Source organism: Chanos chanos, chromosome 8 (genome assembly GCF_902362185.1).
Source record: "Chanos chanos chromosome 8, fChaCha1.1, whole genome shotgun sequence".
Taxonomy (NCBI): domain Eukaryota; kingdom Metazoa; phylum Chordata; class Actinopteri; order Gonorynchiformes; family Chanidae; genus Chanos; species Chanos chanos.
In genome coordinates this window covers 32,864,712-32,888,961 of record NC_044502.1, presented here as the reverse complement: position 1 = coordinate 32,888,961, position 24,250 = coordinate 32,864,712, and the positions used below count along the sequence as shown (strand labels likewise).

The window sequence follows — 24,250 nt, the reverse complement described above, 5'->3', positions numbered from 1 at the left end:
TTTTGAGCCCTTGACTTCAGGTGTAAAATTTTACTTTCGGGTCTATATCTTAAAACATATGGCAAGACTATAGGTCTTATGAGGAATGGCAGCTGCACTTGTTAGCTGCATGCTTACCTATGATGATGGTGATTTGTAAAGACTTCAGCTTCAGATTCTTTACATGCGGTAAATATTAAATGTGCTAGTACTTGCACTGTGGCTCATCACTGAGGTCATGAGTTTGAATGTCTGTGATAACGGCAGGTGGGTCGTGGTGACAAATAGCACAACTGGCCACGTTCTATTGGCTGCAGAGCTAATTCTGCTCATCACTGCACTTCATCGTCTCCTAGCATCAGTGGGTGGTGAATCAAGGCGAATTGCACGAGCTTCCACATACTATTTGTTTCCGTGGAGAAAGTTGTAAATTGGCAGGTGAAAAGAAGCAGAGGCTGACTTTGCATGTGTACAAAAGCCTTCAACCTCTGAGGTTGTACTATGCCAGGACATTAGAGGAGTACAGGGTACTAGTCATTCCAAATTGAGTGAAAAAGAGGACAAAAAGAAAATATGTTATAACATATTTTTTAAAAAAATATTACTTTTACATAGCTATCAAAAAATAATCTTAAATTCCTCAACAGATACCTGGATTTGAAAAGTTTCCATCTTAATGCTAAAGTATTACTGTTTGCTTTTTATGACCACTGCAACTAAGAAATAAAGATTAAGGCGTGACATTTAGATTTGAATCTTTTAATGTCCCTGATTTTCTTCTGCGTACAACATTAGAGGTAGAGAAAACTGCATGGAAATGCCAATTCTGAAATGACAAGAACATTTGCAAGTATACAGGTCTCCCTATTTGGGTTGGAATGAGAATACCATGGGCAACATGCTTTTACATTAGCTTTACCTGTCCTGTACAGTCCAGCCATGACAATGACATCACTGAATACATGCTAACACTCTGAGAATGGTAGATTCAAGTTCGGTATAAGTGTATTAACAGACAGGTTGCTGGAGACCTGGGATGTGAAATCTAGAGAGCAAAATCTAGAAATGTGGAATCTTCCTCTAATGACTACTGAAGTTCACTTCCAAACCATAAAAGAGCAGAGGAGCCCCTACTGTTTTTTCCTCATGAGTTTGAGAACTAGGAGCGACGACAAACTCAAACTACTTGAATTAAATTAGGATCCTGAAATTACAACTAAGTATGTCATGTAGTGTAAGGTATTTCTCAAGCAATGTATAGCATTAAAAATGACTACATAAAAAAATACATAATATTTGGTAATTTCAACACAACTTTTCATATTGTCACAAAATAATTCAGTTATGTTGTTTTAACAACAAGCCTTTGCTATTGTGACATAATAAGGACCTCATTATGTGTTCTCATTAAATGCTACCAAACCAAAAGGAAAAAAAATTCCACCCAAAACAAAGAAACCCTTCAAGTATTCTGTAGGGATATGGAAGATCTTTGCCTTTGAACCAGTGGGCACAAACTTGCCAAGATCTCTTTTTAAGAAGGCAATAAACACTTTGGAAAAAAGTTACCATGTTTATTGCAAAAATACTGCATATTTAAGAATGCACATTTGGAATCTCTGACATCATCTCCTTTTTACCATCAGAGCCGTCTTTATTTCCATGGCAACAGTTTATTGAATGCATTTTTCTATTAAACATTTTGATACAGAAATGCAATTCCGCTGAGGCCATGTGTGACTGAATGTATAAAGGCTATGGACATGTTAAGGTATAAGACAGCACTTTCAGTGCAGTCTCCACTGGAGAAGTTACTTTAGCATGACAGCGGAGCAGAAGTGCAAGAATCCTTATTAGTGATGGTGACCTGGATGCACGAACTTGCCGGCAAAACAGTCCAAGCCCTTCCAAAAACGTCCGATAGCCCATCAAGACCAAAACACTACGTATTGATCTTCATCAGTTTGTTCTCCACCAAGGTAACATCTGAATGAATATTTTCCATCCATACCTCAGCTTCATGGTGATTGATTTCTTCTCCAAAATCATATGATCTCCCATTGATGTCTTCAGCACCTTGGTAATGCAGTGTTCCCTGGTCTGAACAGTGATCATGGGTCCACAGAATCTCATTCCAGCTCAGTTTTTTTCTCAGTTCTCAATAGTATCTAGTCTGGTCCAACCAAGGCAAGGCCAACATCACAGAGAGAGAAGCCTATGTGAATGCAGCGCTAGGCTGCGGGGCACAGACTCAGACGTGCAGTCCAAAAGGCATTACTTTCACAACGCCCTCCCACAGCATCAGTGCAATTACTGCTGTGTCACCAGCTTCACATGACATCCATGGCAGGCTAAAGGTCACTCCCAGTTAAACTGGGGAAGGTGAATGGGATTTCTGTGGCTGAGATGTCCGTATTGGAGGCAACGGGGCACTTCTGAACAGTAAAGATCAAATTAAATAAATTTAGAAAATTAAAACTTGTCTTCATTTATCATATGTCCGTTATAAAAAAAAAAAAACATATGTCCGGGCAAAATAGCACCAATCCAATAAGACAGACTCACCTAGCTGGAGTAATAGTGACAGTTGGCCCAAAGGTGGAGGTTGAAGGTGTATTTGCCGCTGCGTGGTGTGTGGCTGAGGCAGCAGAGGGAACTGCAGAAGGTGATGGTTGGTAGGATGATGGGGCAACAGGCAAAGGTTTCTTGGGAACAGGAGGTTTTGGACGCACAGGGTTCTGAAGATTCTGACAGGAAAAAACATAATATGAAAGAGTCATGAAACATGTCACAATTGAACTTCCTGAAATCGAGGAATGCTTCAATAAAAAAAAAAAAAGAGAAAAAAAAAAACAAAACACAGAAGATGCCTCATAGAAGTGAGCTACTAGTCCACGCCTCTCTACCACACATCTGTAAAGCCACAGTAGTACCTGGCTGTGTGAAAGCACAGGGTCTGGTGGAAGAGGCTTGCTAGGAGGTGCTGGTCGTGTCACTGTCAGCTGGAGCCGTAGACGATGAACAGAGAGAGGAAAGAGTGGATGAGACCATCCTGATGCCTCATACCAGTATGATTCCCCAGCAAACCCAATCAAAGATGCTAATCATTCCAGCTTTCACAAAGAAACCTCTAAGCCATGCAACTGTAGCTACACAGCTAGACAATTATAAGCTGACCGATCAGTAATTTCTCCTCAGCGTCTGCTGCTACTGGAGACAAAGCAAGTCTGGAGACACTTTCACTTCTCTTATTTATCTGGTTGATGTTTTTGTTGAAAATGCTTTTTGGAATGTGAAACCAATTCGTGAACCTATAATATCACACCAATTCGTGTATTAATGAAACAAACATTATTGTTTGATTCTTCTCTATATTCCCAGTAACGACATCAATGGTGGAATACGACTGAATAAGTCATGACATGTTGAGTAATATTTTGAATGTGGCTGAAACTGGAGTGTGACCCGATTAAAGATGTGAATGGCCTGTTTTGCAATACTCGTACAGAGCTGTTGATCTATGTTCTGGTGTGTCTTCTCATGCTTGCTGTGACTGCTGGCACAGATCACTGAGATGTTCATAAAGACCACAGAGCTTGATGGTGGTCCTCATGCACAGGCAGCTCAATTATAGAGTCTTGTTTACTGTCGGCGGAAGCCTTTTGGTCACAGCTAAAAAGGGCACATAATCTTGCACGACCTTCTAAATCACTTCTTCAGCTGTACAAATCAACATCTTGTACCAATCAAGAAATCTCTACGCACAATCTGCCTGTGTATTAAACTCAATTTCATCAACTGATATTTCATCAGTTGGCTATATGGTAAGTTAGATACATATTTTGCTGATAATAGTTTAATAACCATCTTTATTGTAATCTGTCAAGATGTTGCTGTGTGCAACTGAGCCAGGAAACAGGAAATTGGTATGAAGCTGTTTACTCGGCTGCAACACCAAAACACATGCTGACCTAGTAACTTGCTGCTGACCAAACGACCGAACAAGTTAAACAAATGATTATCTTTATCATCTGTTCACACGACAAGTCACCACAAACAGGACATGCACTACCACCCACAGCCCAAATTTGGCTAATGTGGATTAAATGGGATGATTGGAACAGTGCAGGACACACAGAAATGGCCGGTAACCAACTGTGCCCGTTAAAGAGCCCCGTGCGGCTGCGGCGCACGTCTACCTTTGACTGCGTCTTGCTCTCTGGGGGAACGGGGTCAGGGGGGAGGGGCTTGTTCGGAGGGTCGGGCCGTTCTTCTGCTGACTGAGGCAGCAGACAGAGCAATGTCAGCAACAGCAGTAGCAGACAAAGCACATCAATAAAAACACGCGTACCCACAAACAAACACACAATGGGTAAACACACATGCTCACACACCGAAGTTCCCACCGGTGTTGACCAACATTCACTTTATGAGCAGATCAAAAAGAATCAAAGTATCCCCCCCCCCCCCCCCCATAAGTACCGTTGTTCATGGCATTGGAACGTGCACACGCACATACATAACAGAGACAGCTCATGTAGCCTCACATTGCCTCATGCAATTTTTCTTCCTTTCAGCAACTGGTAAACTTCTGGGGAAAGCCAACGACTGCCATTTTCAGTAGGTAACTGATAGAGGAGGCCAGTAAGCATTTTTTGGCTCATGAACTATGGTCCCATTTATCCATCATGGTGGATTCTGAATCGGAGTTCTAAGGCTCATAATTTACAAGAGTTCTGTTAATGGGATAAAAGAATTGCAGCATCTTTGTTTTGAACTGCTAATATTAAACTACACAGTCACATTAACATGCCACTGACTGCTTATGCGACCCAGGATCTTTTTTCAACATGTGATATATCTTAAAGGGGCAGTTCTGCTCACTGAAAGAGTGAAAAGTTTACCAGACACTGAAAAAAAGGGTTACACAGAGCTAGCAGACAACTTCTTGTTTGCTAAGAGAGGACCTTTACAAACAGGTGAACAGAAGAAAATGAAAAGCATTGTTAGGTGCTCTTATTCGTTCTGACAAGCAGTGAGATTTAAAACTGTGAGAGGCAAGCCAACAAAATCTATCAACGACACGTAACACATATGACACACAACGTCATATTCCACACACTTCCAGAGAAGAGAGAATGAACAGAGTGTGGAATTTCCATTTCATCCCCCACTCCCACAGTGGGGCACAGTGGCGGGTTTTTACCTGGGCAGGTTTAGTGGTAGGGTCGGGCGGCAAAGGTTTGTTAGGAGGAGCAGGCCTGTCCTGAACCTGACAGGAAAAAAAAAAAATACAAGAGGAGGAAAAGCAGCAGCCATTACAGCACATGCATAGACAATGAAGAAGTTGAGAAGGGTTTAGTTGGCTTGAAAATGAGTGCGGCTGTTAGCAGTCTGCTCTAGAACACCGAAAGCAGTTTACGAAAATAAACATGGAAGTGTCTGAGGTTTTTTTTTTTTTTTTTTAAATGTCACCTGTTTCGTTTGGTCAAGAGCCGTGAGAAATGAGAGTGCCACTACGTCCAGAGTAATGCCATTAAAGGTAGAATATTTTTCCTCCATCTGTTGTACATTTTAATTTGTGTCACCGACAGAAATATGCATGAACAATCATTAAACACACTGCATTTCCTATACAGTCCATGAGCCCCATCAATTTTAAGTGTTTAGAAGCAACTCTAAATACAGGAACAAAAGATGCTGTTAGATGCTGATAAGATGGAGACAAAGATAAAAGTTGCAATAGAAAACAGTATTCCAGTAAATAACTGAAATGAGTTTACTCCTTTTATTACACCGCAATACAGCAGAGTATGTTATTAGAGGGGAAAAACCTGAAAGGGCGAAAGAAGAGACACACACAAGAGTGATGTTATTTTTGTCCCCACCCCCACTGCTCTTCTCAGTAAAGCGCCACTTGCCATGGCAACACAGACCAAAACAAATTTGGTCACTAAAATATTGTGACTGAACCTCCAAGTGCTGTATGCAATTAAGGCATTGCCAGAAAGTGCAGAGGTGTATCCTAAACCTGCGATTCTCAATTCAACAACCTCAGAGCAACACCTGCTGACCGTGGCCCAGGGTCCATGAGAATACAACTGGCCTTAAATTTACTAGTGGTGTTTCGATGGTCAAACAACCCCTGATAAAGATTAATGATTAGCACTCTTCAAACAAGTTTTGTCACGTAACAACAGTAAATGACTCATAGCGTAGCAAAACAAGCGTCGGATTTGCAGGGTTGATGGAGGAAGCCTGTGTTTGTCTCAGTCGTCTCGACTGAAAGTGAGTGTGAACCCCAAACACCCTAACCACAGACTCCTCCAGTGGCTGCCGTCATATATATATATATTATGCATAGCTGCACTCACTATGTATGGTACGTCTGTCATTTAGGGTGGTATCCGACTCAGGGTGGTATCCGACCTGACTGTCTATGTAGCTATTTTTTTCTCTATAGCTCTTTTCTTCCCCTCCTTTTTCTTACTAAGTTATTTCTTGAATTATACTTTTTTGTAACTGTGTCTGCCCTGCTGCCGACCTTCATTTCACTGTTTACTGCACACTGTACCTTGGCCTGTCACAAACACAATTTGAAACTTGAAACTTGGGACTTGGGAGAAAACAGGGAAGTCATGACACACCACAAGCAGCACTCTGCTTTTTCTTGTTAATCTGGGTTTAAGAACTTCACATCTGCTACGCTCCGACATTTCACGCTAGAAATGTGTGGAATGAAAGTGTTTTTTCATGAAACCTGGATATTAAAAGAATCCGTGACCATACCAACCACTGAGGACTGAATGATTGGGAGAGTTTGGCAGCTGGGTTCTGTAACGGTCAGAGGGAACTGGGTCCATACCTTATTGACGGACTGGGTGAGCGGAATGTCATTCTGGGGGGCCCAGTGGTATCTTAAAGGGAGGACTTGCTCTCCATTACGAGAACTGGAACGTTCTGTGGCTGGGGTCCTGAGAATAGTGCAGAGGAGAATAATGTGCTTAGAAACAGTCTCACAATCACAATCATAGTGCATAAGAGGGCCGTCAGAAGACTAACAATAAAATTGACAGTTCATTGAGTTTATATGATTAGTCTGGCATGGTTTTTCAGTACAAAACATATGCTGAGAATCATTGCTCATGAATACATTCACATACACACTACAGCATCACAGAGCTACCAGACACTTCACCAAGTGATTTGCACACTGAGCTTTTATTAAGCATCTAACTTATTTGAACTTATTTCATAGCACAGGGTCAGGCACTTTCTTCTGTAACAGTCCCTGTTCTATGCACTTCACTCCATTATGAGGCAGCATGTAAATAGTCCTTCAGTGGCTGGGAATTCAAACTCTCCATCATACAAATCTGTACCTCTGTGATAACTACGTGTCACAGATGGCTCTGAAAACTGGTATTGTCAAAGATATATTTTCACTTTTACTACAAACCGGCCAATCAAAGCATTAGTTAAAAAGCCAGGACAGACAATTAATTACTCAAGTTATGATTACAGCCTTCAACACGGCAGTGTAGGTGCTTGTTCTGACAAGTCAGACGTCTGTTCAGGTGTGAGGCATCCAAATCAGGGAGAGATGGGACACATTATAGCTGAATGTGCAAATTAGGGGCAGGAGAAATTCTTTATAAACAATTTCTTCGTTAAACAGTCGCCGTTCCTATTAGACAACTCTTTAGGATGCTCATGTGGAATAATCTAAAAATGAAAAAGAATTAACTACATGAATAAAAAAACAAAACAAAAACGCAGAAGCAGCTCAAAATTTCAAGGCAACATGGTATATGATCATTTTGAGTTTACTCTTGCAGGCAAGGTTTCTCAAACTGTGGACATAAATGTTCTCCTTAAAAGAACCCTTGCCTACAGGTTGAATAAATCAAGACAGGGTGAGAGCTGCCTTAAAATTTTAAGTTGCAGTCACTCTTTGAGAATACTACGGATTTTGGAAGGTGTAATGTCAGATTAAATCAAATCATTAAATCAAATGATTTTCTACAACTCTCCTCTAATGTCACCATTGGTCACATGTAATTTCAATAGACATTTTGCTAAATCTACCAGTACCTTGACAAATGTCCCTCCGGAAATGTTAAACCCAAACAATGAATGTGGGCAACTGAAATTGAACTGGATTGTGGGTAAAACAGAACAGAACAGACCATTTTTACTTGCTTCTGGTCTCACATACCATGAAAATGGAGCGATAAATTTCCAAATCGAATTAAAATACTTTGAATTAGAGTCGTCTTACCGGCTCTGGTGACGGCCTTTGTTGAAAGGACTTGAGCGGAAAAAAGGGATTCTACGTCTGCAGCGGGGGTATCGTAGTACCACAAACAGCACCATCACCGGCAACACAAACAGGAAGATGACCAGCAGGGCTACACGGGCAGGATTAGAGTCTAAATGCAAAGATAAACGTTACAGTTGTCAGCCATCTGGATAAATCATGACCAGTGTGATTAGACTGAATGGTAATTAGACACTAAACATTTTTTCAGTGACATCTGATATACTTATTATATATCTGTTATATTTAAGCATCAATTTCAAAATGCATGTGCCAGTACTGAAGAGAGAGTGCTTCTCTGCACGGTGTTTAAGTGTGCAATGCATCGACTTAGTATCAGCAAACATTGCACTGTATTCAGTATGTAAAAGAAAGCAACACACGCAGCAAATAAATATAGCAAAGGCAACAGAGCAAAGTCTAATGGGATGGTGAAATGGAAGCACTTTGCTTGACGCCAGTGGGAGGTATTGGTTGTTATGGTTACCTTTAGGCTCTCTTGCAGGCCCGCTGTCCACACTGCCTCCGAAACCGGCGTATTTACAATCTGGAGGAGCCCAGCCCTCTTTACAATGGCAATTATTATTGCTGTTGCAAACCTAACAGACACGAAACTGCATTTAGTCCAAAGTGCACTGCATTTCCTCTTTCACATCTGAACGCAAAACCGGCACAAAGGACACTAACCCCATGACCATTGCATTTCCTGTGGCACTCCTCAACTCCAAACACAGACACGTCCTGACACCGCTGGCCTAAACAAGCCTGACAAAAAGAAAGAGAACAAGGGCACAGATAAGACTAAAGTTTACCAAACACTCAACCGAGATCTGTACCACGTATTTTTAAACAAATCACTGCAACATCATGTAAGATAATATATAGCTAAAACTAACTACAATTCAGCGATAGCCTAAGAGGATATGTCGGCTTCAACCAGTTCTGAAATGGGTATAATACAAGGCAAGGCAAGTTTGTTTATAAAGCGCAATTCATACACATTAGCAATTCAAAGTGCTTTACATATGAGCAGATAAAAGGACATAGAAAACAGGAGATTAACAAAGCTAGAGTGCATTAAAAGAGTTAAAAGAAGACAAAAAAATTAAAACATTAAAAAGGAAGAGTTCATAAAAGAACATAAGAGTGCATTCTATCAGTTAACAAAAAGCATCTGAGAACAGTTGGGTTTTAAGTCTAGATTTGAAATTGGCTACAGTTGGAGCACCTTTGATGTCATCAGGAAGTTGGCTCTGGAGGTGAGCAGCATAGCAGCTAAAAGCTGCCTCACAACGTTTAATTCTGACAGTAGGTATTACCAACAGACTTCTCTCCAGTGATCTGAGAGGCGTAGCTCTCTGATATGTTATAGTATTGCTATAACATATCAGAGAGGTATTTTGGTCCTGCCCCATTTAGTAATTTATAAACTCGTAGCAGTGCTTTTAAGTCAATTCTGTGACTTTCTGGAAGCCAGTGTAAGAACGTAAGTATCAGATTAATGTGATCAGTTCTTTTGGTTTTTGTAAGAACACTAGCAGCTGCATTTTGTACAAGCTGAAGCTGTTTGATCGTTCGGTTAGGAAGGCCTGTGAAAAGACCGTTGCAGTTGTCATCGCTGCTGGAAATAAAAGCGTGAATGATTTCTTCTAAGTCACGTTTTGACATAAAGCCTCTAAGTTTGGCTATGTTTTTGAGATGGTTAAAAGCTGATTTAGTTATTGCTTTCACATGGTTATTAAAACTGAGATCGCAATCAATTAAGACACCGAGGTTTTCAACAGTGTCCTTTGTTTTAAGTCCTTTTGGGTCAAGACGAGTAGCAATCCTCAAATGAGTCTCTCCTCATTTTTCCCAAATAAGATTATTTCAGTTTTGTCCTTTTTTCAGTTGTCCTAATACAGAATCGACACAAACACAAATACATACAAAATAGATTAAATAAATAAATAAATAAAATAGCACCTAAAAAAAACAAGTTAGATAAAAGAATCCAAACTCTAATTGTAATTACAGTGGTACAAAGCAGATGCTCACCTTGCCAGGCCCACAGGAGGTGCCCTGGGAAACCATGGCTGGATCTGAGACATCATCCCCCAGGTGAAAGTAGGTCCCGCGGCAGGTGAAATCACTGTGGTTGAGACGGACTTTGGTGGTTAGGATCTCTGCATTAGAGCCCAGCAGAGGGCGATCATTCCCACCCTGACACTGGATCCTTCCACAGAACACATCCCTGAGAAAAGGAGAAGATGAATAGAGCTGAGAAAAAAAAAATGGTGTTAAACCAATAACCAACAGCAGAGAATGAGCTCCACTGTTCTTTTTACCCACAAACCGTTCTTTGTTGAACATACTGTACTGACGTAACCACGATAACAAGTACAGTTCCACATGGCACAACAACAATAACATGGTGGGCATCAGACAGCACAGATCAGTTGGAAGAGATGCTGCATGTATAGGTGTGACACCCACACATCTATATTTTCTATTACTTACGCATTGGAACATGGGATGTAACTGCCATTGGGCATTTGGCCACAGTTGCCATACTTATTGCCTTGTTTGTTGACAGAGGAGAAGCAGAGAGGAGGAGCACGGGTCGCGTCTGGGAAGAGCAGAGGACAATGAGCAGAGTTCATGTCATCCAAGAGAGAAACAGAACACGGCAGAATGTACATTACAAGTGCAGAAAAAAGCGTATGTTTCCTCACGGTCTATATGAATAGCTGCTTATTGTCGTCACTTCAATAAGAACATACATTTCCACCCTATTCAGATGAACTCTAAACTATTACTCATAGATCACTACATTGAACCACATGGAACAGAATATCAGACTCGATACGTTTTCTTTAATAGTCCGCAATTCATAACTCAGTTCTTCGGCATCAGAAACTTCAGAAAGACGTCATGAGGGAAAAAAAACAAAACAAGGGTAGGTGGTAGATCACAGTGAATTAACATGCAGTCCTTTAATATGCGTATGCCCTCTTATTACTCACTGGGTCCCCACAGCATCTGGCACTGTGTGTCCAGGCTGGCACACACCCCGCCGTAGCAGTAGGAGGAGCCGCTTTCACAGGGCTCCCCGTTCTGCAGGAAGACGTTGGGCGGACAGTAGGGAGAGGAGCCCGTGCAGTGCTCCGGCAAATCGCACTCCCCCAAGGCCTCCCGACACACCCAGCCTGCCGTGCGCAGCTGCACAGTCACAGAGAAGACAGATAACAAACCAGAATTTTAATCCGACAGACCGAAAGACAAGGAGTGACGGTCGTCTGTAAAGGGCTGAGATAAACCACGTGTTACAATAACGCTCATTAGACTGAAACGTAGCTCAGAGAAGAAAAAAAAAAACAAGAAGGGGAGGATAACGGTGAGTTGACACTTTTCACATATTCAGGTACGGAACATTAGAGAGACGTAATCACCTTGCAGTTATCACAGCAAATGCCATCGGAGGAACACTGCGCCCCGGGAACTAATTTGCAGGTGCTTGCGTTGCAGCATGGATCGTTACACTCCTGCGCGCGCAGACAGAGAAAACAAACGAAAATAGCAAAAAAAGAAGACATACATTTTTGAGGCAGGGAGTGATAACTTTGTTTCTGCGTGTGTTTGAATGTGCTACGCGGGCTCTCCTCACATCCAGTAGGCCGCAGTCACACTCTTCTCCTTTCTCCACGTAGAGGTTGCCACAGCGGGGGCCTCCCAGGAGGTTCTCTGGCTGAGGCACATTGAAAAGGCACATGCCCCCGCCGTGGAGCAGGCTGAGAGACAGATCCTGGGCACTACAGCTGCTGAAGAGCTGTCCTGGCATGAACCTAACACAGTGTTCAGTTGTCAGCCTTACAACAATACAAGCCTGTGTATTTAATCTTTTAAAGCTGTTCTGCTATTATGTTAAAATTTGTCACAGGGAGAGGTCATATTCCCACTCAGAAAGAATCAAGCCCTCAAATGAATTCAAAGGTGAATTGAATTGAATTGAATTGAACTGAACTGATGTTGTCGGAGTCCACATGTCAAGTTGTGAGAGCAATAACATTCATAAACAATTGATATGGTCAGAAAGACCACTACTGACAATTCTAAGGGAACCACTTCTACTGTACAGGCCAGCTGTGAGCTGCTATTGGAAGAGTGAGTAGAAGCAGTTTTGGTTTGTACTGGACTCCAGACTCATCTCCTCAAAAGCTGTCTCACCCAGTGGAAGGCTCCATAATGCAGCCGCCCATCCGTGGCTCATTCTGGCACTTGCACTCCCGGTCGGCGGTGTCGTGGCTCATCCCCAGGTTGTGTCCCAGTTCGTGGGCGACGGTGGAGGCCACGCCAAGAACGCTGACCAGATGGTCCTGCAGAAAATCAGATTGTTTCAGAAAAAAAACCCCCAAAAAACCAGGACTGAAGCAAGGTTCAAGGAAAGTAAGATCCTCCAACGGCACAGAGGCTCTCACCACATTGACTCCTCCAGAGCGATCCTTAGAGCACATGGAAGACTGCGAGGCCATGCCCACTGTCGTACCATCAAACGAGTCACCCCTGTCAGAGTGGACAGGTCAACACCAACATTGTTTATGTCCTCAGAGTGAACACTGCATGCCTGCAAGTCTTATCATCATCGTCATCATCATCATCATCATCAACATCAACATCAACATCCTTGTCACTATTATTATTATTAGTAGTAGTAGTAGTAGTACTATTATTATTAAGGAACTGTTACATCATATCAATCACTAGTACAGCCATTTATGGTCAACTTTTGCAGAAAGTTAGCTCTCTTGATCAGTTTAGCTGACTTTACTGATTATTTGGACCAAACCCTTTGGAAAATTTTTTTTTTTAATTATCCTTATGGCTGAACCTAACTCATATTTTTGGGGAAATCCTAGGAACTCTGTGTCCATTATTCATTCCATTACAGGCACGTTACTCACATGATGAGCTGGGCGTTGTCATGGCGCAGCCGGGGGAGGAGCTCTCGTGTCCTCCACTCTAGGAACCGGTTCAGAGTGTCCGTGGGGCTTTTATCCACCAGGATCTTGTCCTGATCACTCCAGATCTCAAGTCCCACCAGAGCCACACGCACATTCAGAGGCCTGTAGAACTGCAAGAGAACACACACATCACCAAAGAGTTACAAACTCCAACTGAAACTCATATGCAAATATACTGTAGGTTCAAACCAGTTCAAGAGAAGATTCAAGATTCAATTCAAGAGAACATTAACAAAATATGTTAATATAAATGAGTCCCTGAAGCCAAACTGACAATACATACAGTAAGGATATCAGATGTCAAAAGACCATTTCAAATAAGAATACACTGTGATATATTATTACAAATCAATGCTACTACTGCTACTCCTGCTAATACTACTTCTAACTACAAGAGGAAAAGAAGAAGAAGGAAAAGAAGAAGAATGTGATAAAAATAAAGTAAACAGGTGGAGAAGTAATGAGACCATAAGAATTGACAAAGAAATCATTTCCAACAGGCACAAATGACTCACCCAGTCTACTTGGTTGGCAACATCCAACATCCGGTAAACAATGGTCTTGTTATTCTTCTGATAGTTGAGATACTGTTGAGCCAAAGAAATGGTTAAAAAAAACGACAGAAAGGTTCCCAGTGCTGTACAAAATGCAATATGATCTAGTAAATTATGAGGGATTTTTAGTACCACTAGAGGGTGCTGTGTTTAACAGTAACTATCTGCTGTTATCATATACCCTAATAACATCTTACATCAATGTTTATGTATTTGACTGATCCATTTTCGTCTGAAATGGAACCGTCTCTTGATACACTGATAAAGTCTAACTCAGCCAAAACATCTGTTGCTCTCACTAAGTGCACCTGAGCATTTTCTCATATTTGCTTCTCAACATGTGATCATTTACTCAGAGAGAAGACTTCAGTGCTAAAAATACCTCAGATATTTTACTTTACATCTCTTATTTCTGGGTATCTGTAACACAGTGTCTATGAAAGGGAAATTTGGAGTCCCCTGTAATGAGAGTTGCTAATTCTCAGAGACAAAAAACATCAGATGTGATGAATCATTTCTTTTTCATTAAAGGATCACACCTCAGAGACAAAGTGCAGTTCTCACTGAGGTTAGGGAGTGCAGAGCTTTTCATACAGTGAGACAGACTTCCAAGGACATGTGTGGGGGTATACAAGATAACTTCTCTCATAGAGCACTGAATAATTGGTGTTCGCACCCAGGTGTTACATAAACACAGAGGCCTTGTCTTCCACATGATAAATGCTCATTGTTCTAACACACAGATACATTTTTGAAGCATATAATAATCAAGCAAGCACAGGTCCCTATAATATTAACACTTCATCATGACAATAGTCATGACGCACATTTTCCTTCTAAGAGTTACAGCCATAAAGCAAAGCAATATTTTGCCCACACCTATCACTTTTCTGTGGAATATGACTAGTGAGGGCACTGTGAGCTGTTTGCCATAAGAACAGCTTATGATTTATTGTCCCCAAGATGACTATGAATTTCTCTATTTTTTCATTTACCTCTTTATGGTCTGCCACCAGCACAAGTTCGATGTACTTTGTTTCAGACAGAATGTCTCTCTTACTCTATAATAAAACACAGAGAACGAGAGCATAAGCACTGAACAAGCATCGTTTAATCTCTCTTAATCGCACACGCACACGCACCACTCACACACTCATAACATAATCCCACGTGCAAACACTCGTGCGCACACTCGGCCACGTCTCACCCTGTGAATTTCAGGCACGATGTGGAGAGGGGGTACAGGAGCATGGGAGATGCCGCACCCCCCGGTTTCCGAACTCCGCGAGCGTGTCGGGTAGAGAACGTGCACACCCTCCTCCTCTGGCCCTCCGCTACCTTCCTCATATTCGCCATCATCTTCCTTAGGCTGCACCTCAAAACTCAGCGTGGCATTGATGAAAATGACACCTCTAAAGACAGAATGAGATCACAAGTTATATGACAAGTGTATTCTGTCTGTATATTGTGCTATTATAGTATCCAAGCCTTTAGTTTGCTAATTTTTTAGCAATTTATAAGCGAAACAGAGTGTCATAGTAGCCAAGCATGTAGTCCAGACTGACTTTTGGAACTGTATCCCATAGATTTAGTCAGCAACTATGTGTTACCTCAGCATGAAGGAGTGTAAACTGTACTCAGATCCTGATTTACAATACACTCATTTTAAACAACTTATGAAAAATATCCAGAAGGCCCTCTGTGAACTTGACCTCACAGTGTCTTGGTATTCCCATAGGCACTCCAAACTGAAACTGTGCTTTTTTTTAATGGGAGATTAAGAAACAGGGTTAAGGTTACCCTGTAATCCGGATAAGATTAAAGAAGATGAAAGGGTTGAGTACGGTCACACTTCTCCTTGCTCACGTTTCCACCTTGACGAAAACTCAACATTTTCAGTTCAGTAATTCAAATCAACTGCTCAACCAGCCTACCACGCTTTAAGGCTTTAATAACAGTATCAGTATGTCTTCGGGTGTGCACTGTAATCTCTTAAATAGCATAACATTAAATGCATATAAGAAATAGTACTTCTTCAACCCTTACACTGTCTATGGCTACACTATCCACACTATCCACTACAGACAGATACGAGACAATTAAAGCAAGCACTGCTCAGAAAAATATCTTACACATGAGTAAAACAAAGGGCCACAAAGAAGTGGAGGCAGAACTTACTGGAGTCCAGAGCAGGTGCTGAGGGCCACTCGAGACCGTGGGAACCCCATCACTGAGCCATGATAGTAACAGTGTGTCTGTTATGGATGAAAGAGCCATTAGGGCCGCTAAACACTTGCCATGAAGTCTAACAACCAGTACTATAATATGCACAGTGCTTCCAGAGTTACTTAAGTCCGCTGCAAACAAATCAGGAACATGTAAGACGCCAGACAATTCCACGGTTGTCACTAAAACATCTGCATGGGAAAGATCTTATTCCATCAGCTTGGTAAGGCTGTGCATTTTTTAGAGGAGAGAGTTAAATTTTATGTAAAATTTTTTTTTACCACTGAACTTTCGTCCATGGAAACCCCAGTCCCATCTGGCAGGTAGTAAAATACATTAGGCGGCAGGGGCAGCAGGTCTCTGTGCAATAAACAGATGGTGAGTGCACTTTACTGATATTGGTTATAGCAGATGCATGGGCATGCCAGATTTCAATTTAAAAACTGGCATCATTTCTTCAGTTTTATACTGCAGACAAACAAGTTGGCAAAACACTTACTGGTTTTTCTCCAGGTCCAGCACATATAGACTACCCCCAATCTGCAGACCACACTGAAATTTATCTGGATAACCATTCTGAGGATAAAAGAAAAAACAATGTTACATTGTCTGTTTTATGAAGCGTTTACCACAGGATGAGGTACAAAACACGAGAAAAACACGCCATACGTTTCTGCGTTTCGTTTGTTCAAGGTGATGTTTTTACCTCTTCTTCTTCTTGTCTTCAGTCCTGCCCCTAGAGAGTTTTTGTAATTACTGATTGATTGGATTGATAAATATAGCACAGCATTTGACACAACACTTTCCGTAAACAGGCCGAAGAGTTTAAGTTTCACTGAAAATGAAGTCAAGCCACCTTGACTTGGTTTTTAAAGCCTTCGTTTTCATCGAAACGTCAATTAATACATTAAGCATTGTAAGCAATTATAAACAATGTTGTTGACCAACAATGTCTCCCTGAATGTGTGTTGCACTCGCATTCCTGTGCATTTCGCAATTGGATTTGGGATAAATCCTACAGGATCATCCTGTGTATGGTAAACACTCCCGATGAAACGTTTCCTCACATGGACTAGCATGCACTCTCTCTGCCACCCAAATCAAAGCAAATGTTTACAATAACCATGCAGATACTCAATAAATGTTTATTTTAGAATCAGAATCCTTTCTTTCAGTGTCACTTTCAGGAACAGTATCAGTACAAAAACGGGGGGGGGGAGGGCTAGGTCTGCTCAGTTAGCTGCTGACGTTAAATAATTTACAAGGCAAGAGGGACAGCTATAAATTCACTCGTGTGCCCCCCTGTAAACCGCCCCCCTCCCCGACCTATTCTTTCGCCTCTCTCAGCAGAAGCATCACATGCTGACTTCCCTTTCTTCTCTGATGAGACCGGTGGGCTGCCCTGCGCCAGACGAGGTCTAGCAGGAAAAGCTCCCTGCCACCTCCTCCCTCTACCATTAAAGCTGGCCCAGCCTGGCTCTGCTCCTCTCAACACCTCTTCCTCTCACTGTGCCGCTGGCCTCCGCACTAACACCATCTCCTCCTTCCCTTTCTTTATAAAAAAAAAAAGAGTGAAACCCCCCGTGGTTTCCTGTGACACGGCTGCTGTTTCCTGGTTTTCTCTAGCTTTTCCCCCTGAGTACTGGCACACCAAAGAGATGGCTTTTAGCGCTTTTAGCGCAAGACAGACAAGTTGTTATAGAGTAGAGGGAGGTCTCCCTTAAAGCCTTTTAACAATACAAATTTGTTGGTTTTTTAGCAAGTTTTTACGATATCCCCCCCGAGCACCTGCTCTGAAGAGAACAGGATAGAAATTTTCAACCAGCTAAGAGTTGAATTCCTTTCAAATATTATAGTTGCAGTCTTTGTTTTTTCCAAGATTCTATTTTGCCAGGGTAAAAATGCTCAGTGTTCAGCTTTTGTTTTGAGACTGTTCTAACCTAAGGCTAAGAATGAGTTTTTTTTACACACAGTGTAAGGAACTAATATCATACGATTAGTTGTCCTGGCTGAGGGAGTTTTCACAGACGTCCTCTATCCCACAATGAAATCCCTAACTGAAAGTTTCACAGTGTGTCACAGCTGCGTCAGTAGTTAATCATGTTTTCTATGCGTCATAAAGAACAAGTTTGGTGCCACAAAACATGCATTACCCAGTATGTGGCACAAGCATGATTCTCCTGGCCTGTCTGAGCAAAAGGCTTGTCTGATCAAAATCTTATATCTGAGCTGGCTTCTGCTATTTCATCATAATGCCAACTAATAAGCAAAATTTAAAAAAATTAAACCAACATTATAAAGTGCTAAAGGTATATGTTTGCTGAGAACACTGTGAATGGCTGACCAGCAATTTAAAAAAAGTTTATTTCTAGTCCTAATATTATAATTGAAAATTCACTACAAATCTAGGGCACACTACTGGGTGGATCCCCACTTTTGTATTCCCCTGGCAAATGTCCAACTTGTCACCAATAAACACTTCAAACAAATGGGTGTGTGTCTACTTTCAGACTAGGGAGAAACCAGTTTAAGCAGCCTAAGAGAAGAAAAGCATACCAAAGACAGATTGGGAGAGGGGGAGAGAAAGAGAGAGAGAGAGAGAGAGAGAGAGAGAGAGAGAGAGAGAGAGAGAGAGAAAGAAAAGGAGTGACTCAGATGTTGGCCAGTGTTGCTGGCCTGTGGGAAGAGTTTGCGATCACAGAAGACGCAAGACCTATTTTGAGCTGTCTGGACAAAGAATTAATGTTGAATCCCTTTTAGAAACCTGGCCGTTAACAAAAGCTCCAACCACAAGTCACCTCTATTTCTCCTCCTCCACCATCGCTGCCTCCTCTTTGTTTTTCTCCTGTGCTCCCTGACAAACCACCGGACCCTTCAATACTCTCTTTTCTCCTCTCTCTGTAATTTTATCTCTTCTCTCTCTCAAACATTTTAGCAATCTCTCCTTTCCTCATTCTGTTCCAATTTTGATTTGGGTGTTTTGTGCCCTAAAATCCTCACATCAATATTCCCTTCCACCTTATACCGTTCATGTTCTGACTCCCTCTCCCTCTCTCTCCCTTCACAATGAGGTAATGTCCCCGAACACATGCTCCCGCCAGCTACATGACCTCACTACCACATGAATCCTGGGGTGGGGTCCGTTGAACGCAGCTTGCCTTGGGAGGAGGAGCAAAGAAATGGAAGGAAAGAGGAGGGGTGGATGGGATTGAGGAGAAGACAGGAAAGGTCCCAAATTCCAGCTCCGAAGGAAAGACCTGCCCTCCTTTGAATTTTTCAGAAATAAAAACTATACAGCTCCAATAATTTTGGCTTTGTGTCTGTGTCAGCAAAAGTAAGTTCCTGTTTATAAAGCTGTGTTATAGTAGGTCAAGCGATGTTGCAATGTGCCAATCTAAACAAATGACTAAGGCAGATTTGAGGAAGAGCTTCAGTTTAATTGAACTGCCCTGACAACAGCAAGGTTCCTTAGCAACAATTTGCACATCGCATGCAAGCTGATATAAAAGAAGGACGAACACGTCTTTCATCATATTTTTTTCCATCATCAGCAAATTCCCATAAACAATGTCTTGGATCTATTAAAAACAGGTCAATCCTTGCATGCAAATTTAGAACTTTTCATCCAAACTTTTCGTCCAAAGCTTTATAGTATCAAAAGCAAAAAAAAAAAAAACCCAAAAAATGAAAAATGATTATTTTTAAACTGATTTTATTTCAATGTAAACATTATTTGATGATTTTTATTTCAATATCAATGTTGCTTGTGTTATTAAAATATACCAGCTCAGAATACGATTCTCCTCCTGATACACCAAACACTTTCTCAGAGTATTTTCAGAGGATTAGACTGAGATTCTAACAAGAACCTCGTCCCTGCCTTGGCAGAAGGTAAACGACACCCCCAACATCTTTCTATTCCATTGTACTTTTCAGAAAGAGGGTTTGGACATAGAGGGGTAAAGAGCACTAGGACCATCAGTTCAGTGAATTAGCTGAGATCTGTTGCCTAATCCGCATTACAGTCTTGTGGCACGGAGTGAGTGTGTGTGTGTGTGCGTGTGTGTGTGTATGTGTGTGTCACAGAAATCCATTCATCTCCACGACGGGGAGGCCACAGAGTTTAGATTAGACTGCTCAGGAGACACACAACGTGAAGGATATTCAGAGACTAGACACAGGAACTGCACAACAGGACACAAAGAGAGCTGTGCTGCTTAAATGGAAACCAAAATGTACTTTCAGTATCGACTCTGAAAAACGCTTCCTCACAGCAAACCAACAGACATCAAAAAACTTCGGTCCAAACATTTTTATTTGATTAACTAAAGAAGTGAGCCTTAATGTACAATCAGAGCTAAAAATCAAATGCATGCATCACACCCTTTGACATGTGAGCAAACTAAGATCAGTTGCTAGCCAGTGTAATCACGGATGTTTGACAAACAGTCTCTGATGTGGCTCCAAAAATCATCTATGATAATATTTACAAGTAATTGTACCTAATCTGGATTTGATATTAGTTTAATTAAACACATTCTGGGCACAAACAAATCTTCTGAACCTAAACTGGGCTGGGACTTGTTGATGATAATCGTTTGAATGGTCGAGGGAGAGAGAAAAATTGCAGACTTTGTTCATGGATGGACGTTGATGAGGGTGGGTGGAAAAGTCTGGTCTAAACACACACTCACACACCCATCCTAAACGACCCCCCCCCCTTAAAAACAACCTAAAAACAGACCAGTGGTTGCCATGGTGCATTCAGTCCTGGCTAATTCAGTCAAAATAAGAGTCAGAACAAATGAAAGTACGGGGGGAAAGAGATCTGTGGAATGAATGTCACTGACTTACTAGTGGTTTATGTTAAATGTCTGTAATTCCAGTGTGACATGTGAGTCACTCCACTATGACACAGTTGTTTGTGAGAAAGTTTGTGTCACGAAGTTGTTTCTGACACAGTTGCTTGTGAGATTGGTCAGCAATCAATAAAAGCACAGGCCTTGTTAGTTCTAGATATAGAAGTCTTTTTCTACCGTAAATTTTGAGGCTTGTAGAAAAGATTTGATTATATACATCCTCTCACTGTACAGAGATTTAGGTCTGTCATGTGAGTTTTGACCTTTCAAACGTTACATTAAATTTGGGTGTTATTTTATGGAGCCGAATTTGCTTGCTAGTTTCCCTTTCTTGCACTCCCATAAAAGAGGAAGGAAATAGGTGCATTGGTATATTTTAGTGGAAGCTTCCTGCATATAAAGTATGATCAGAAAGGGACAGGAACTCGGGCTCACATTAAGAGGACGGGCACATCCTGTGCAGCTGACAGGGGGACTGAAGTCATATCCTTAGGAATTCCCCCACCCAGGAGTAGAAATGATCATTACAGTGATGACAGCTGAATGATAGACGTACTAAAATTTGAAATAAATGGCAAAAAAAGCGCAAAAGAAGTCTATTGAAGAGTCACAGAGTGGTAGGGGCTACACAACCAAAAGAAAAACCATAAAGTCATCAGTAGAAGTAGCCATTGCTAGGCTCCTGTTAATCAATGTACCCCCTCCCTCACCTGCAAAGCTTCCCTAAGACTCCTCCTGTGTCCGTCCACAAGGACAAAAGGCGTTGTCTTCTCCAGAGGTTTTCGTCCTTTCCTGTACGCTGTTACTGGAGAGAGAGGAGATGAAGAACCATGGTTAGGGATGCCAGCAATGAAAAAATGCGAAGATAAACCTTTAAGAAACCTCAAGGGAGTACAGTCAGGAAACTGCATCCAACGCTACACGCCATGCTCAAGTAATTACACGATTATATATTTTCTTTTACACTGTTTGGGGTATACGCTTTTGGTCTGTTGAGGCATCTACTATCTTCCTGTGGTTCCATGGACATGACACTTAAGAGGCATTATTAAGTACTGTATGAATTCCCCAAAGCCTTATGTAATTATACCACACACTATAACCGTATAATAGTAGTCAGGATACCATATGCGGTGGATCTGAAAAGTGCTTCACGATACCCAAAAACCGACTTTCACTGAAACAGAACACACAGTGATATCTGATTCATAACATTAACAGTTTATTTTGGCTATGTGTTTTATTTGATTGCATTATTCTACAGAATTTGTCAGACAGTCTCAGGATCAACTGAGTAGCAGTTGCTCAGTTCCCAAGTTTCAACAAAGAAATGATAAGTGAAAGGTCACAAACAGTGGTTGTGTGTGTTTGTGTCCCTACATGTTCTCTGGGTAGCCTGACTGATCATGCACACATCTGTTCAACTCCACAGCTGCGCCAGCTCCACTGACTTGTAATGACAACAGTTGTGTGCAGTGTGCTGGATCGCTGTTGTTTAGTTAGCGACGGGCAGTGTGTGGGATAGTGGTTGTTTAGTCAGTAATGGGCAGATGTCTCATGGGATGTACAAATGGTAACACAGGTTCCTGCTGCTCTCAGAGCCCTAGACTAAAAAAGAACTGTCAAGCATAGGAAGCTTACAATGATTCTTTTTTCTCTCAGAATAAAATCCGACAGAAGAGTTTATCAATTTAGACAAAATGACCGTGAACTGGGCCTCATCGTCTGGGCCAGCATAACACATGTTGGTGTGGATGTCAGGCCGCGACCTCACCTTTACACTGACAACTGCTCATGAATGAGAGTGATATGATGGTGAAAGTAACTGCCCGGTGTAGGCTTCAGGCGACTTAACTAGTTAACATGATTATCTTGGAAGCACATAACGCAGTACCTCGGAAACGTCTACTTGACTATTTTAACCAGACTGCACCAATTTAGCTTTGAATAAGTTTATAAACTATATCAACCTCGTGTTACTCTACGTGTGTATTCGCAGACTTCATTCAACTATTCAAAGTGTGATTATTCGCCGTAAACCTGTAACCCCAGACCGCAGGCTACTTAAAATAAACTGCGATTAGTAAACAATAGGTTAGTCAAGTCTACCACCTTCACTTCAGGTTATATTTTTTGTTTACCCGTGTCTAAATGACACCAGTAGTCTAAAGCTCTGCTCCTTCACTTGCTCGTAATGATCATTTGATCTTTCTATGTTTTGATGACAATGACTGCTAGTTCCTACCTATGTGTGAGGCGAGTGTTACTCCCAAAGAACCCTCGTCAGGTGGGTCTGTCGGCGTTCTGTCAATATTGGCTATTTTCTCCACGCGGTCCTCTAGAAGTTCAACGCTGCTGTTACTTGGTAACACGAAAGTTGCTGAGAGGGTACCTCTAAATCTAATTAGCGACGTGCCCCCAAGCAACCATACAGTCATTAAGGCTCGAGAAACCAACATACACAAATGAAGACTGTGGTTCATTCTGATGTACTAATCCACACGGATGTTGACACCGGCGTTCCTGTGCGGGTCCAGAGGCATACAAGTAGAGAAGAAGTTTGACTAGAGTTAATACTTCGTGTTTTGCAAAGACCCCCTCTCTTTTCGAATTGACGCATGCACAGCCCTTTGCGCAGTTCCAATTCAAAGGCAACAGTAGTGCAGGAAAAGAGCAGCAGTAACAGTGTTAAAACGTGCGGAACTGTAGTTACATTAAATGCCTCGTACATTGAACCGGTCTTTCACCTGCTGTACAACAGTTCATTGTTCAATTTAAGCACTGCATCTCGGCTCCCAGCGCTTTCTCTAATGGGAAGTCGACATCCCGTCCAAGCCTTCATGTCTAACGTTACCCAAATGAGAGAGATATGCGATGTTGTCAGATCACGCTGAAGGTGCCAAACTTTTGGTTTTACTTCCTACAAGCGTCGCAATGAGTCTGACTGAGCCCAGCACTTTTCTGAGATCTCTGAATCAGCGTATGGTGCTTTACTATCCGAAGTATCCGACGACCCGCTATAAACTAAATGTTTACAGGGATGGTGTAATCTTATTTCCCTGCGTAAGGACAGACTAGGCGGGATTTCCTCTACGTCATTAACTCCTTCGTGACCGACACTCTGTGAGGCAAGTGTGGTCTACACTCTGTCCTCATTAGTTATTTTGAAGACGTACACAAAAATGCCCCCAAGAAACCAAGATAAGGTAAGAACCGTTTCAAATTACCTACATTATATATTACGTTATATTATATATATATATATATATATATTCATATTGTAAATCTCTGTAACATCTACCATCGGCCATT

The 24,250-nt window shown here is 41.7% G+C and overlaps 1 protein-coding gene across 1 annotated transcript; it reads right to left on the bottom strand.

The window, feature by feature from the left end:
• Window positions 1-1,695: 1,695 nt before the first annotated feature.
• On the bottom strand, window positions 1,696-23,421 carry adam15 (ADAM metallopeptidase domain 15). The gene is made up of 26 exons (XM_030783119.1): window positions 23,184-23,421; window positions 22,403-22,426; window positions 21,649-21,743; window positions 16,579-16,655; window positions 16,361-16,439; window positions 16,032-16,108; window positions 15,061-15,265; window positions 14,849-14,914; window positions 13,815-13,886; window positions 13,240-13,409; window positions 12,757-12,841; window positions 12,506-12,654; window positions 11,946-12,123; window positions 11,731-11,823; window positions 11,305-11,500; window positions 10,799-10,907; window positions 10,337-10,532; window positions 8,987-9,064; window positions 8,787-8,898; window positions 8,261-8,411; window positions 6,845-6,953; window positions 5,186-5,251; window positions 4,179-4,259; window positions 2,913-2,981; window positions 2,545-2,726; window positions 1,696-2,414 (listed from the first exon to the last, which is right to left on the bottom strand). Exons 1-26 carry the CDS (start codon window positions 23,419-23,421, stop codon window positions 2,348-2,350), a joined length of 3,024 nt encoding a protein of 1,007 aa, XP_030638979.1. The 3' UTR covers window positions 1,696-2,347.
• Between the last annotated feature and the right edge of the window lie 829 nt (window positions 23,422-24,250).